Source organism: Ambystoma mexicanum, chromosome 6p (assembly GCF_040938575.1).
Source record: "Ambystoma mexicanum isolate Mex_15411 chromosome 6p, UKY_AmexF1_1, whole genome shotgun sequence".
Classification (NCBI taxonomy): Eukaryota; Metazoa; Chordata; class Amphibia; order Caudata; family Ambystomatidae; genus Ambystoma; species Ambystoma mexicanum.
In genome coordinates, this window is record NC_090935.1 from 1508793534 (window position 1) to 1508809613 (window position 16080).

At 46.3% G+C, this 16080-nt stretch overlaps 1 protein-coding gene across 2 annotated transcripts in view; it reads left to right on the forward strand.

Moving 5' to 3' along the window:
• The window catches only part of LOC138510587 (tyrosine-protein phosphatase non-receptor type 9-like), a 1111802-nt gene that overhangs the window by 648935 nt on the left and 446787 nt on the right, over positions 1–16080 (forward strand). For both annotated transcript variants that reach the window (XM_069626356.1, XM_069626357.1), the window contains exon 7: positions 1064–1719. In XM_069626356.1, coding sequence (XP_069482457.1) covers positions 1064–1719 — 656 coding nt within the window. The remainder of the gene's footprint in view (positions 1–1063; positions 1720–16080) is intronic.

Consider the following 16080-nt stretch of genomic DNA (forward strand, 5'->3'; position numbering starts at 1 on the left):
CTCATGAAGTTGGATATTGTATTGTGGGTCTTGTAGTAGAGTTCACTACTCCCATGTGCAATTGTAATTGAGGGTGGAATGCAAGGAATTTGTATGGTTATTTTGTGTTTTAGGTGGTGATCAACAGGGTGCCATTTTAATTCCAGCAATAAAGATGCAGTCTTAAAAGTAATAGGTCATCATTTCAAAAAATTCAACAGTTAACACGAAGATGCAAATTATGAACCTAGGATGCTGTAAACATTTACATTTATGTTATTGCGAATTTCATCATCCTCTTGTGTTTTTTGGGGTGACCGAAGATTTGCAGTCTATGGGCCCAAATTATGGAACAGACTCCCTTTGGCGATTCAGGCATTAAAATCCCTTCTTCAATTCCTAAAATCGCTAAACACCTACTTGTTGAAAGGAATTTTTCTTTGATTCCTGGTGTCCCATTGACTGGATTATGTTTACCTATTTGCAATACGAGTATTCCTTTTTCTTCCTGTATATTTATTTCCATCTGCGCCTAAATAAGATTAGCTTTGTCTGGTGCGTGTTACAAATTATTCAAAATCAGAGTCATACATGATAGAAACCACGATGAGTTTAAAAAAAAAAAATCTGCGGTAAAAAACCCAGCGAAAAAATATCCCGCGATGAAATGACATGTAACCCTCTCTTTTGCATAATGTTTGTCCCCATACTTTACGTCACACTTTATCAGTTGTTACTAATTTGAAGGACTGTCTCCCTAAAATTGGAACTTAATCCCAGTTGTATCCACTTTCATTGTATTGCAACACATATTTACACATCTGACAGCATTCCATTAAGATATTGCTGCTAGAGCAGTAAATATCAACGTACATGAGAAATAAAACCGCTTCTGAAATACAGAACTTAAGCATTGTGTTTTCCTTCATTTATTACTCGTGCTTATGTATTAAATAAAACTGCTTTTAAAAGCTAAAATAGGTGAATCTTTGGTAACTTTGTTCTATCTGGAACCTATCACTGTACCTTAAGTGATCTTTGCAATCAGCTGTACTAATACAAATAATTGAATTTGTTTTTATAGGTGTGTACATTAAAATCTCATGAACTGGTTAATCACATACCAAAGGAGTCTTTGCCAGAACATTTGGGAGGAACGTCCAGAATAAGTCACGTGGCTTGGATCCAGGCGTGTGTTAACTCTAGCCAAAATGAAGAGAATGGCGACTCTATGGACCATCTTTTTGACTTTTACACCCCAGATATGAACCCTGTCACTGACGGAATTAATTCTAACTGCACTCATCAACCTGTGATTGATAATACAAAACTTTTACATAATCATTACCATGAGAGCAGGACTAGCAATTTTCACACAGAAGCAAACAGGCTGAGTAACTCTGAACAATGGAATGGTTCTGCAGTCTGTGTCAACCAACTCTTTGGAGAAAAAGAGTCCAGCCCAAACACAAATTGCAGAAGAGCACCACCTCAGTCAGAGACTCCGCCAGACACACCTTTATACAAAAATGTGTCGGATAACGTAAAGATTCCTCCACTGCCTCATAAGTCTCGGCCTCTCCCTCCTGTAATAGAAATGTCCATTCATTTGCCTGAGGAAGGAGGAATGACCATAGCAGAATTAGTTCAGTACATCAAAAGACATAAAAAGAAGGGAATATGTCATGAATATGAAGATATCAGAAAGGAACCACCAGTGGGATCATTCGAACTGTCGAAGTAAGTTGTTGGGTTACACTTTGTCCAAGTAAGAACAACCGTAATTAGTCCCACAGATGGTTGCTCCAATTTGACTAGGTAGTTGTCTGAAGTTTATAATGTAGCGTTCACAGGTCTGAATATATATATTTTTTAATTAAAGGTTTTAGATGGCATAATAAAGTTGTGTATGTATGGTAGCTCCTGCTGCTATAAACATGATAGAGCATTGTGAAAACAGTGACTACACCTGACTCGATTATGTTTGCCTAGAATACTCCATTATCTTTGTACCCCACTTTGTCTAGTCCATGGTAGAGCCCACAACACTTTCAATAGCAAAATATTCAGCATGTTTTAGCCTCCTTCAGTAAAAATCCTCTTTTATTTGTGTTCCCAGTAGTTATGTTTCCTTATTTGTATCTTGGGGTAATGGAGTTTTAACATCGGTTTCACGCATAGCCAGTCTTTAATTTCTGCTCATTCAGTAATGTATTTGCAGTTTTTTAGCTCTATATTTTTCACAATGTTGACTGGTTTCCTTTATTAACACACACTTTGCTATTGTGTTAATTGTCGGACACTGCTTTCCTTTTTCTCTCAATTACTTTGTTTGAACTGCTGCTTTAGTAATGACAAGAAAATGGGGTCAGATGGATGTGATGCATACATGTGCTGTCTTTCCTGTGATTCGGTTGCTTCGGATGCATGTCTTTACTTCGTCTGCATTCACTTCGCTGTACGTTCACTTTGTCACATTTACCGCTTCACATCTTTACTTCTTCTGTCTTTCACTTCTTTTAACATTCACTTTGTGATTACAGGGGGCAAGACACCCTGCAACCACCTTCTTTTCTCACCCATATTGATCCCTGTGCCCCCTTTACCACAACCCTAAACTTGCAGCTAACCTTACCTTATCCAATTCCAAATTGACAACGTGAAGATGAAGTACAGGTAAGAAGAAGTAAATGCATGAAGAAGTAAATGGTTGACTAAGTGCATGTAGAAGAGAATTTATTTAGGCCAAGTAAATTGGGGATACCAGTTGCATCCAAGCTTAATTGTAACCCACAACTGTTAGTGAGAGAGAAACAAAAGTAATGACTGCAGAGGTTGTAAGGACACAATTGCTCCTCTGATCCATTTCCCACTTTTAGAAAACATGATGAGGAAGGCACTCGAGCCCGCCACCCTCACCCTAATAATCCCCATTTTTGTCCGAAGCTCAGGTTTCATCATTTTACCGTTGTGAAATTGTATGCATGATAGGTTTGAGAGAAGTATGTCACCTAGCCACAGAGAAGCGACATTGTGTTCCTGCAGTTCATCTATGCTCAGAAGATAAAACGAGTGCCTCTTAGGTGTTATCTAGACCAAGCCTCCTCAGTGTTACTGCTGTTCTGGGTTGGAAAGGAAAACCCTGTAATATTAAAACCATCCCCTTTTGAGCAACTCCTATATTTCAAACACATTGTCAAAATAATGTCTCTAATTTAATACATTACATTTCCTTAAGTACATATTATATTTTGGCATCACAAAATGATTTGATGTTGGTTATTTATAACATGCACACTGAAAACGATATTGCTTCATGGCGCAAGTATTAAGCAACTAAAACAATTGAGGCCAACCAGAGAGTACAATTACCTCACGAAAATAATGCTTTCAAATGCTTACAAAATTTAATAACATTAGAGAGGGTACTCATTTCTAATGGTAAGTAGTTCCAAAGGTGGTAAGGGTCCTTAAAAGAGAACCTCGTCTCCCAGAGAAGTACAACTGACCTTGGGAAAAGCTAAAAGATGGAATGTTGCAGGCCTAAGGTTTCTAAAAGGACATAGGGAATCACCAGATCTTGCAAGTATGTTGGAATCGAGGCGGGAAGTCACTCAAAAGCCAAGCATAAGATCTTGAAGACAAGCTAACTTTTTACAGCTAGCCAAAGCAAAGATTGTCACAAGTCTGAGAATATGATATGGGACTGCAATCCGAAAACTATAGAGACAGCAGCGGTTTCAACCTCCTGCATTGTTTCAGTTGATATTCAGGAAACCCAGCATACATGACACCCGCTTAGCCCAAACATAAATTATCTGTGGCCCAATGATTACATGGTGATAATCCTTGGGTCTGAAGGACAGAATGCACCAAAGCAAACCAAGCATAAAAGGCCCTTTTTGCAACCACTTTTATCTGAGCCTGCATCTCGAGTTCAGCTTGGGTACTTTTTTGCGCTTTTAGGTAAGACCCATCGGCCAAGAAGCACTTACTCAGTTTTAGAGGCATTGCGCTTCAACCTGCTATTTTCCAACCATGGCCTAATTAAATTCAAGAAATTATTAAGATCCATATGAAGTGGAGTGTCATCCTCATACGAATGGAAAAATAATCCTGTCTCTCTCTAATGAAAAAAGAGGGTGGTTAAGGATAAATGCTAAAACCCTCAAGGGAGAGGATTCCTAAGGCACCACAAACTATTCACTAGCTGGACAAGATGAAAAGGTTCACAGTTGTGGTCTCTAAAAAGCAACTAAACCATTTAAGTGTTGGATCAGACACCCTCGCGATAGAGGAGAGCCGCTGAGGTGATCAGGACTCACAGTTATTAATGTGGTATTTATTTAAGTATTGAGTACTGAATGTGGTGGCCGGGTCTAGTATTACTAAAAGCAAAATTTGGCCCTTGTCTGCTACAATCAGCACATTATCCCAGAGAGACACAAGAGTAGTCTCTGTACTGATTGAGAGGTATCAAGAAATTCTCAAAAAAGGTCTGCAGTGGGTGGGGGGGACAGCTGCTCTTTTTTTATGTCCAGATCTGGCCAGGAATTGGTCAACAATGTGTTCAGAACTATCGCATCCAGAGTATTGTTTTATTTAGCAAAGAAGTTACAGATTTTCTTTTTTAGGACTGATTGAACCTCTCCTTATGAATAACTAGCTGATATACCCGGCATTGCCCGGGCGTTAGTTCCCTCATAGGTACAGGTAACTGTGCAGAATTTGGTGCAGATTGGTGAAACATTGTGGAATTGCGTAAGGAACAAGGCTTCGCCATGCCACAAAACCGAGTTTTCAGTGATCCTACCGAAAAATATTTATTAAAGGTATGTTTTACTGAAACATTTTTACCTAAAAAATACCAATTTTTAAATATATATATTTCTGAGGCTTGTGGAATCTGCTTAGATCACATGCTGTGCATAGGCCGACATCTAGTGGAAGCTGCGGAGTATTACAGTTTGTTTTTCGAAACTCGAAAATGGGCGTCGACACAGGGCGTGCCAGTAATACTATCCCTAGTGTGACGTCCACTGTACCCAAGATCCCTCACGCGTCTAGGATCCTCAGATTGTTTTTTTCCGCCATACTGGTCGGAAGCATTTTGCGGAGTCCCCTGGCCTTAGCCATACTTTTGCTAAAAATTTAAAATAATTATCTATTGACATCCTTCCCCACCCCAACGTCGAACTTCGACAACTCGACGCCGGCTGGAGAAGAAATCGACCGTCGGCTGCTGCACGATGGATTTGGGCCTCGGAAGGCCGCTGGCCTCGGCCCTGCAAGTAGGGAGAGTGGGGGGGTGGTACATACTCTACACTCTTTGTATATAGGTACACCTTATACATTTCCTACACTTAACAGCCCGCTGCCTCAAGGTGCTTATGGAGGGTACCCCTTTTCAATTCTGCCCCAAGTGCAATCGCAAATACCCTTGGGTCGACAGGCACGCCACGTGCAGTCTCTGCTTGCCGAGGGACCACCCCGAAGCGAACTGCAGAGCGTGTAGTAGGTTTAAACCTAAGACACTTAAGGACCGTTCGACGAAGCGTTGGGCCCACCACGCCAGGCAGGCGGCCATGGCAGCGGAGGGCGCCTTCAGCGATGGCAGCGACGCCGTACTTTCGGACGGCGAGGGCATTACGGCGTCGAAAGACAGCCAAGCGCAGGTCCCCGACCTCGGAAGGTCGTCCGGCAGGGCGGCTATGGGGAAGACCCCCGGCGACACAAGCGCTTCACATACTACACACACTAAACACACTAAGTCCAACCGAGACTCGATGTCGAGTTCTCGGAAAGAGGCACAGACAGAACGGTCCGATTCGGTGTCCTCTGGACGCTCTCGATCAAGATCGCCGCATGACTCCAGGCAGTCATCCACTCTTGCCAAGAGTGCCTTGCTCCCTAGGCTAACAGAAGTTTGATCGTCGGAAGACGAAGACGACTTCCACCCCCATGCCGCGCTCCAGGAGTCGGAGCCCGCAATTAAAGCCAGCAAGGCCCCACGCTCGAAGGACAGGGACACCTCTCCCGATCCTCGACGCCAGGCTTCGAAAAACTCCGGAGCCACTAAGGGACAGGGAAAACATTTTTCTACGCACGGGGAGGGGGGAAAACAGCAGAAGAAACTACCTGTACATTCTTCCACACCTATAAAACACTCCACCCCCCCTAAACAGACAGACAAGCCCAGGTCTGCTGATAGGTCCACAACCAGCAAAGCTACTCAAGATAAATCCCATAGACTTGCTGAGAGAGTAATTCCCAGTTCCAAAAAATGGTCCAGTGAAGACATAGATAGGGTCATGTCAAGAATGTCGTCTTTGGCTGATTTTCATGATAAAAATCCAGAACATTTCCTCTCGTATGATCCACAAGGGGCCACACCCTCAGGCTCTACTGATCCTATCCCCCCGAGTAAGAAGGCCTGGTTTGAAACCCCTATTAGGTCTGAACCCTTCGAGGTACAACCTTACGCAACTTCATACTCACGGTATCAAGGAGAGGCTTCCTTTTGTGAAGACCAAGAATTTGGTATAATAGAAGAGCAAACCGGGACGGGCTACTATGGGGATGATGAGGACCAGGAAGAAGAAGAGGATGACCCGGAAACATACAGAGTAGATTCCCCGGTAGAGAACGAAGCCCCGGTTACCGACTCCCCGGTCGATAACCAACCCCTCCTAAATGAGGTTCTCGCTCGCGCAGCAGAACATTTCCACATTGACACCCAGGGTGTACAGGAGGAAAGGGACTTCGCAGAAGAGTTAGTGGGAGAAAGGAGGCCTGTTGCCCAGACCATCCCTATCCTTAAATCCATTCAGCGGAGAATAGATCCGTCCCTGGTGAACCCAAACCTCACCAGAGCAGTCAATCCCAGGGTTGAAAAACTTTTCAGGGCGGCACAGTCTGACCCTCTCTATATAAGAGGACATCTGAAGCCAGACTCCCTAGTTGTCACCAACACTCGTAAGAGGGCTGGGACACCCTTGTCTTCGTCAGAAGCTCCTCCCGACAAGGAGAGCAAAAAACTATATGGTTTCGGCAGGAAGGTAGCCTCAATGTCCGCCTATCAAGCAAGGATTGCTAACTCCACCACCCTGTTGGCCAGCTACAACTGCCATCAGTGGGAAGAAGTCGCGGCTCTCATAGCCTCTGCTCCTGAACCGTTAAAGGGCCAATTATCTCGGATTTCCGCAGAGGGTAGAGCCGTGTCTGGTTGCATTTTGAAAGCAACCTTCGACGCCGCGGACAACGCAGGCAGATTGATAGCAGAAGGTACTGTTATCAAGAGACATGCATGGTTACATCAGTCTGGTTTTAAGGCAGAAACACAGGCATCATTGTTGGACAAACCGGTGGAAACCGATCTGTTGTTTGGTAAGGTGGTCGAAGACGCACTGAAAATTGCCAAGGACGAATACGAGACACTCAAGTCCCTTGGCCAGTTAACCAATAAACCCCCTAACCAGAGAGGGAATAGTAATTTTCGTCGCCCACGCGGCCAAAATTCCCAGAGAGGATCTAACTATTCCCAGGGGCAGGGTACACAGTGGAACAACAACCAACAGTCTACCCAGGGTTACGGCAGAGGTAATAGGAGAGGTTGTGGTAAAGGCAGAGGCAGCCCCAGCAAAGGAGGCGGCACGCCTCCACCAAAGCAGTGACGCTCAGTTCAGGGTCCCTTCTCACGCAACCCCAGTAGGGGGACGCATTTCAAACTTCACCCAGGCTTGGGAAGGGATCACATCAGACAGATGGGTGCTGTCAACAGTATCCACAGGATATTGTATAGAGCTACTGCAGCGTCCCCGGAACCATCCTCCATGACAAAGAGTACACTCCTTAGAACATCAGAAGATTCTCCTCGAGGAGATCGCCATTCTTCTACAAAAGGACGCGATAGAACTCGTCCCGGGACACCAGGTAAACAAGGGTATTTATTCAACTTACTTCCTTGTGCCAAAGAAAGACTTGACAATGCGCCCAGTATTGGACTTACGGCCTGCCAACAAGTATGTCAAGCCCCAAGAATTTCGTATGACCACGCTACAAGAGGTAATCCCCCTCCTAAAAAAGGGGGATTACATGGCAACCTTGGATATGAAAGATGCTTATTTTCATATTTCCATGTTCCCAGCGCACATAAAGTACTTGCGCTTCAAGGTGGACAGTCGCCACTACCAATTCAAGGTACTGCCCTTCGGGATAGCTTCAGCACCAAGGGTATTCACCAAGGTACTGGCGGTGGCGGCTGCACACCTACGCAGGGAGGCAATCCCAGTGTACCCTTATCTGGACGACTGGCTCATAACGGGGGAAACCCCAGGAATTTGCAGGACAAACATTCAAAGGACTATCGACCTCCTACACGAGTTAGGCTTCTCAATCAACGAGAAGAAGTCAAGCCTGGTGCCAAGCAGCTCAAAATAATTCCTAGGAGCAATCCTGGACACCCAGGAGGGGTTGACCTTTCCTTCAGAAGAAAGAATTTGGAATATACTACTGCAAATTCCGCATTATCAGTCCGGTCAACAAATAACGGTACGCAAAGCAATGCGTTTACTGGGCATGATGGCGTCATGCATTTACCTGGTCCCCCACGCGCGCCTGCGCATGCGTCCCATGCAAGAATGGTTGGCGGAACAGTGGTCTCAGGCAAGTGGTCAGTGGGACGATCTAGTGGTCATTTCGCCAACACTGGTACAAAGCCTTCACTGGTGGACAAGAGAGAATCTCGCACAGGGGAAACCCTTTTACGATCCCGAAGTACAGGCAGTAGTCACTACAGATGCATATCTGACGGGGTGGGGAGCTCACCATCTCCACCACACAGCTCAGGGTCTCTGGTCTCACTCAGTGGCCAAGAACCACATCAACCTGCTAGAGCTTCTGGCAGTATTCAGAGCGCTTCAGGCGTTCAAGCCCCATCTACTAAACCTGTCAGTGCAAATCCGGACGGACAGCACCACAGCCATGTTCTACCTGAACAAGCAAGGAGGGACTCGCTCGCCAAATCTGTCCAAGCTTGCCCAGAAAATCTGGATATGGGCATTCAGACGGAACATCTTCCTGTCATCACAACATGTTCCAGGGGAGCTCAATTCCCTAGCGGATGCTCTGAGCAGAGACTCCCTCCCAGAGGAACACGAATGGGTTCTTCACAGAGAGGTCGTAGAAGATCTCTTCTCTCAGTGGGGTTTCCCCACTATAGACTTATTCGCCACAAGCGAAAACAGACAATGCCCAGGATTTGCATCCAGGTTCCCCCAACCAGACTCCCAGGGGAACGCCCTGTGGATGAACTGGTCAGGGATGTTTGCGTACGCTTTTCCACCAACTCCTCTCATCAGGAAAGTGGTGAACAAGATGAACAGGGAATCGATGAGGCTCGTCCTAGTTGCTCCCATGTGGGCAAGACAACCGTGGTTCCCACACCTACGCAGGATGGCGGTGTGCGAGCCCATCAAACTTCCAGCCTGGTACAACCTACTGTCCTAGCACCAAGGTCAAACAGTGCACCAGCAACCCAACTCAATGAACCTGGCACCATGGCTCCTGAGGTCATGGAGTTTGGACACCTCAATTTGCCACAGAGGTGTATATGGACATCCTAAAGGAATCTAGGAAACCAAACACAAGGCACTGTTACTTTGACAAGTGGAAGAGGTTCGTTATCTGGTGCCAGAGTAGACAAATCAACCCGGTTGATTGCACTCCTTCCACTATTGTTACATACATGCTCCACCTGCTAGATGCAGGATTGGTTTTTAACTCACTGAAAGTACACCTGGCAGCCCTCTCGGCTTACACCACTTCACATAGCAAGGTTTCGTGGTGGAAAGTACCAGTAGTTAAAGCCTTCATGGAAGGAGTAAAGAGACTTCACCCTCCTATTTCAAACCCACCACCAGGGTGGGACCTTAATGTGGTGCTAGGCAAGCTCATGGGCCCCCTTTCGAACCCATGCATAAAAGCAGTCTCAAAACCTGACTTATAAAATGGCCTTCTTAGTAGCTATTACTTCTATAAGAAGGGTCAGTGAAATTCAGGCTCTGTCAGTGCAGGATCCCTTCTTTACCGTCCATAAAGACAAACTGGTTTTACGCACACACCCTAGGTTCTCACCTAAATTTATATCAAAATTCCATGTAAACCAGTCCATCGAGCTTCCGGCTTTCTTCCAGAACCCGCACCCGAATCGGCTGAGGTGAAACTACACACCCTAGATGTGCGTAGGGCGGTCCTCTACTATGTAAATAAAACAAGACTGCTAAGGAAAACAGATCAACTGTTTGTCTCTGTAGCTACAGGCAGAGAGGGGGATCGCGTCTCGAAAGGTGCCATCTCGAAGTGGATTATTAACTGTATCCAGCTGTGTTACTCACTCTCTGAAAAGACTCTGCCGTTTACACCAAGGGCCCACTCTACTAGAGGCATTGGGGCCACTCTGGCTTTTATTGCAAATGTACCCCTTGACACCATTTGCAAAGCAGCTACTTGGAGCTCTATTCACACTTTTACTCAGCATTACTGCATTGACACCCATTCCAATGCAGATACACAAGTGGGACAAGCGGTTCTAAGACACTTATTTGCTCATGACCCTTCTCACATCCCACCTCCTTCTTCTGGTACTGCTCGCTAATCTATGCACAGCATGTGATCTAAGCAGATTCCACAAGCCTCAGAAGGGATACATTACTCACCGTAATCGTATTTCTGATGCTTGTATCTGCTTAGATTCACATGCGACCCACCCTTCCTCCCCTCCGAGAGAAGGCGCATGATTGCTTGTAGTCTTACCTTTCTGTCTATCTGCTTGGATTATCTGTACTCCCGCTACTCCTCATGCTACCTCATGTCAGAAAAAATACAATCTGAGGATCCTAGACATGTGAGGGATCTTGGGTACAGTGGACGTCACACTAGGGATAGTATTACTGGCACGCCCTGTGTCGACGCCCATTTTCGAGTTTCGAAAAACAAACTGTAATACTCCGCAGCTTCCACTAGATGTCGGCCTATGCACAGCATGTGAATCTAGGCAGATACAAGCATCAGAAATACGATTACGGTGAGTAATGTATCCCATATGGGGTGGGGTGGTAAGGAGTTAAAATCACAGTAAAACACAAACCGACAAACAGATTGTCACTTTTGCTGAAATCCGGGTATAAGTGGTAGGGTGTCCAAAGATTACGTAGCCAGTAATGTCCAGAGGGTCCTAACAGGTTATTGTGCAAAATTTGGTGTGGAATTGTACATACACTTTGCCACAAACCCACACATTTTCACTTTTATATATAGAGATTCATAAAATGGGTAACAAAAGATGCAATTTTAGTAAACTGCTCCTTGACATCTTACTGGTGGCAGTTAGGTCTGAATGTTAAAAGTTATGGTAAGGATGTCTTAAACTACACTAATAGATAAACATTTAGGGTACACATCCGCAACCGAACATTCCAAGATACGACTAAAGGATCAAGTCGCAGGTCTACCCAGAGATTTCTTTAAAGAGAGCTGCAATAGTCACCCAGAAGGTTTGGATGACTTCACAGAACCACCACATGTGAAAGTAGCTTCCCTGGAGGCTGCACCCTCGCCAACAGCCCGGCCCACGGCAACATTCATTTTATGCAAGATAAGAGTGGGAAAGTAAAATCTACAGTAAAGCTTATACTTGCATTCACGATTGGTAACACATGTTGAAGAGGCATGATTACTGGCCCAAATCTCCTTGCAGGCCAGATCATCAAGAGGTTGACCCACATCCTTTTCTGAGCTAGTAACATAAGACAGTTTAGCTGATAGTAAGTCAAATCCCAGTAATTTATAGAAGGCTGAGATTCTGCCCGCCCAACTCCCTCCATGAATGTTAATTCCTGGCCCATCAGGGCTCAGTGCTCTGCCGTGAAGCGAAGGATGGGTCGATACAATGCCTATGTTGGGTATATCTGAATTTCTCATTCTCAACCCAGAGAAAATTTTGCTTTGCAGTCGGATGAACAAGAGGCGGAAGTTATCGTGGTATAGCTGGGACACGTACTGCACTCTGTCCAAGTGCGAAACTGATCCCACAAAGTCCAGGAGAGAACTCCAGGTTGCCAAGAATCCGGACCAAGGGACACAGGACAAGGACCACCCTCATCTACTGCAGGGCTCTGTGCCAATGTTAAAGGGATATCGCATAGAATTTAGGGCAGTGGAGGAACCCTAGATCCCCTCCCCCCGCTTGTCTATAAGGCAAGCGAGAGCCATTTGCACGCAGGGGCAGGATCCCTCCATGACAAAATTCGGGAATTCTGGGTAGCCAGATTATGCCTGCTTGGATCCGGGGCCCCATTCCTTCCCCTCCAGATATCCCCCATCATAACAACCCTAGCAATCCTAGGTTTTTCCATGCCCAGATAAAATGCTGTACCCTCCTTTGTAGCTCTAGTAGAGCAAAGCCGGGAACCTTGACAAGGAGGGCCTGACAGAAGTACAAGACCCTGGCTAAAAAAATCATTTTCACTGTGGTGATCCACCCCATTAACAATATCTCCCATTTTCTCCAATGCTAGAGGTCATTAGCCAGGTCACGAAAAAGACCTGGAGAATTGGCCCAATAGACTGCCTGGTAAGAGGCCGGAATCTGCACCCCAAATAAGCTGTCAAGCCAGTCTCCGATTACTTTGGACAGAGCACACTCAGTACAGTCAGAGTTTCTCGGTTGCCCTGTCCACACAAAACAGAGGACGCCTGTTAATAGAACATCCTGGCACTCCCTCGAACATCGCCAATTCAGACATAACTGAGCAGAGGGACGTCTGGAAGTTTGTCAATGTAAGCATGACATCTGCATAAAGCTAATTCTTATACTTGTCCCCACCAACCACCACTCCCTGTATATCTGGAGTGTCCCTGATCCTTTGGGCAAAGGGTTCCATAACAAGTGTGAATAACAGAGAGGGGGGTGGGAGGGGCACTGGGCAGCTTTGTCTAGTCCCTCTGGTGAATGCAATAGAAGTAGTGGAACCACCGGTTGACACTCTAGTTGAAGGAGATGGATAGTTCGACAGGACCATGCTTTAAAATACAGGACCGAAGCCAAAGGATTGCAAGACCTCGCTCAGATAGGGCCAGCATAAACCATCCAAAGCGAGAACACCCATTTCCAGACCCTCCCTCCCAGCAACGTCGATCTACTATTAATACTACATTAATGTACTAGAATCAGGGCTAAATCCTGTTTGACCAGGGTCAATTAACTGGGGTAACACTGTGGCCAGTCTGGTAGCCAAAATCTTGGAGTACAATTTAGCGTCAATGTTGACTAAAGTTATGGGTCTGTACGACTGACAATCCTGTGGGGACTTGCCAGGCTTGAGTATTAGGGCCATAGTGGACTCTTGGGACCCTTCCATCGGGCTTGCAACCTTTGGAATTAATTAAATAGCTTGGTCAAAAGTCAAGGAGGTGATGTCGAAAATCGTATAGATGGAAGCAGATGATCCGCCCGGCGTGCGGGGGCGGGGTGGGGGGGCTCTATGCAATCGCAGCTGTGACCTCTTCTTATGTGATGTTCGTGCCCAAAGCTTTGCGGTTATCAACTGAGAGTGTGGGAAGGCCCGGGACCTTACTGTAAGCCTGGTCCCTGTTCGGTGTAATGGGTTGTGCCGCCAGCATCAGAGAGCCCAGCAATGGTATTTTTAGTGTGTATTGATTTCAGTTTCCAGACCAAACGTTTGTTTGCCTTATTGTCTTTTGCGTAATAGGCCTGCCTAGTACGGATAAGTGCCTAAGCTGTTCTACTAGCTAAGTGTGCTTTGCGTTTATTCCTGGCCCCCGAAGCTGTCTCATCACCTTTAAGGACCCAGTTTGCTTGCGAGACATCTCTGCCATGCACACTGAACTTCTAGGATTTCCCCTCGATATCCTATGCCTTTTTGTGTGCACTGCTGTGCAGCAACCTCCCCTCCCTCACCCCGTCTATAGCTTTCATTGTGTCACACAATACGCCAATCGAGATTGTATCATTTTCAGGGAAGTAGTTGACAATTTCCTTCGTAATTGTCTCTCTAAAGTGACGTTTCCTCCCGGGCAGGATCATAAAGCTTCCAAGGTGTTTTGCAGGGAGCGGTCAGCCTATGGACTAACAATTCAAGCTCCATGGGCGATTGATCGGACAGGGATTGTAAGGCAATGTCAACCTTAAGAATATACAGGACCAGGGAAGAGGGGATACAATCATAAAGTAAATCCTTGAAATGGCCCAGTGCTTGTGAGAGAAATGTATGTGTAGTCCCACTTGCCAGGGTGCAGTAAATCCCAAAGGTCAGCTAAACTTCTCCCTCACTAACTTGAGGAGAGAAAGAGCATTTTTTTAAATCTGTAGCTGTTGGGGTGTTGGGCGGGGTAGGGGGAGTTAACCAAGTTCTGGTCGGCACCAGATTGAAAGCCCCTCCCAAAATCAGCTCTTCTTTGGCAAAGGGAATTATTTCCACTAGGAATACCTTGTGTCTCGTCTGGTTCATTCAACAAGATGATGGTGAATAAGTGCCCAAGCAGTAGCCCTTTAACACCTACAAATTGTCTCTGAGGGTCAGGTTTTACGTCCAATTCAACAACGGGTACATCACGAGCAATCAGGATCCCAGTCCCCCTTCTTTATGCCACTTGATGGCAGATATTGTCGTGAAAGTGTCTGTTTCACAACCTGCAGGTGTTGGCAGGGCATAGGTAGGTTTCCTGTAAAAGAGCAAAGGAAAAGCCATTATCCACCAACCTCTACAGGATTGACTTTAGTTTGCTGGGAGAGTTGAGCCCCTGCACATTTAGTTTAAGCACCTTAAGGCACGATGGAGGGGGGTTCTGGTACACTCTGAGGACCAGGGGTGTAAATCGTACCTGTCGCCCACCACCGTCCAAATCCAATATTAGCAAAAATCTTAATAGGGTTGTTGCAATTACATCCAATTTTGTCCGAACACTGAACAATTTCCCCGGAGCCAAGGAGAAGAAAAAAAAAAAAAATTGTATAACGCCACAAAGAGCTATAGCTCTGGGTTAATTGCGTCCAGCGCAGGGCCCAGCGCATAGACATAGAACCGGAACTCAACAAGCAAATCCGGTACCAGGACAGCAGCAGCAGAACGGGAGCATAAAATAAATAAGGACAAAGTCCGGACATCGGGAGGCTTGAATGAGAGACGTAGTACCATTAAATCGTCTTTCTTCATTTCCCCCAACAGTTGGCCAGGTGGCGTTTGGTAGCCGGTAGAGCCATGTCATCACCTTTATTTTAAGGACTGTGTACATGTGCCACTGTTGTATCGACCTTCCCAGACCTGTCCTGTGCACAGGGCATGGTCACGATGTTGCTAATTTTGGGGTTCCTGGCCTGTATTGCCATGGCCACCGAGGTAGCAGAGTCAGAGTGGTCGGTCAGCAAAAGACACCCAGCAGCATCAGATCTCAGTAGCATGAGCACGGGCAAGGTGTCGAGGGTCCCTATAGACAGTCCAGTCCGGTGCAGAAGAGTGCCTAAATAGCAAGGATCACCGCAGAGCAGAATGGCCCTGCAGAAGCGAAGCAGGGCTCCCCAACCCCCCCACCCCCACTCCAAAGGCACCGTACGCCACAGCAGGGGATTCCCTTTGAAAGCAAGTGCTCATAATCACCTCCAGTCCTGCAGACGGTCCACAGGCTCCTCTTGTTCACAAAAACATGTCCCACACCAATCCTCTATCAGCGCAGATCCACAGGACTCACCAGCACGGGCACTCAGCAGAGACACATAGTGCAGCCCATTCGGTCCAGAGGATGGGTGCAGGCAGCACCGCTAGAGGCCCACACTATTGTGCCGGAGCTTACTGCCTCAGCAAGCCCCCTTTAGCCACAGAGCACCCAGCAAGCCTCTGGGTCCCAACACACCGTTGGTTGCCACACAGCCGCCCTGTGTTTCCTCCAGAGTGTCACAGGGGCAGCCGGTACTCCCAGCTCCACTTCGTGCCGGCACACAGCTACAAGCAGCCTTGTCTAAACGAGCTGTGATGGTTCCCGGGGGCCATCTTGGTTTCGGCACGGAAAGGATAAGAAAAGGAGCTG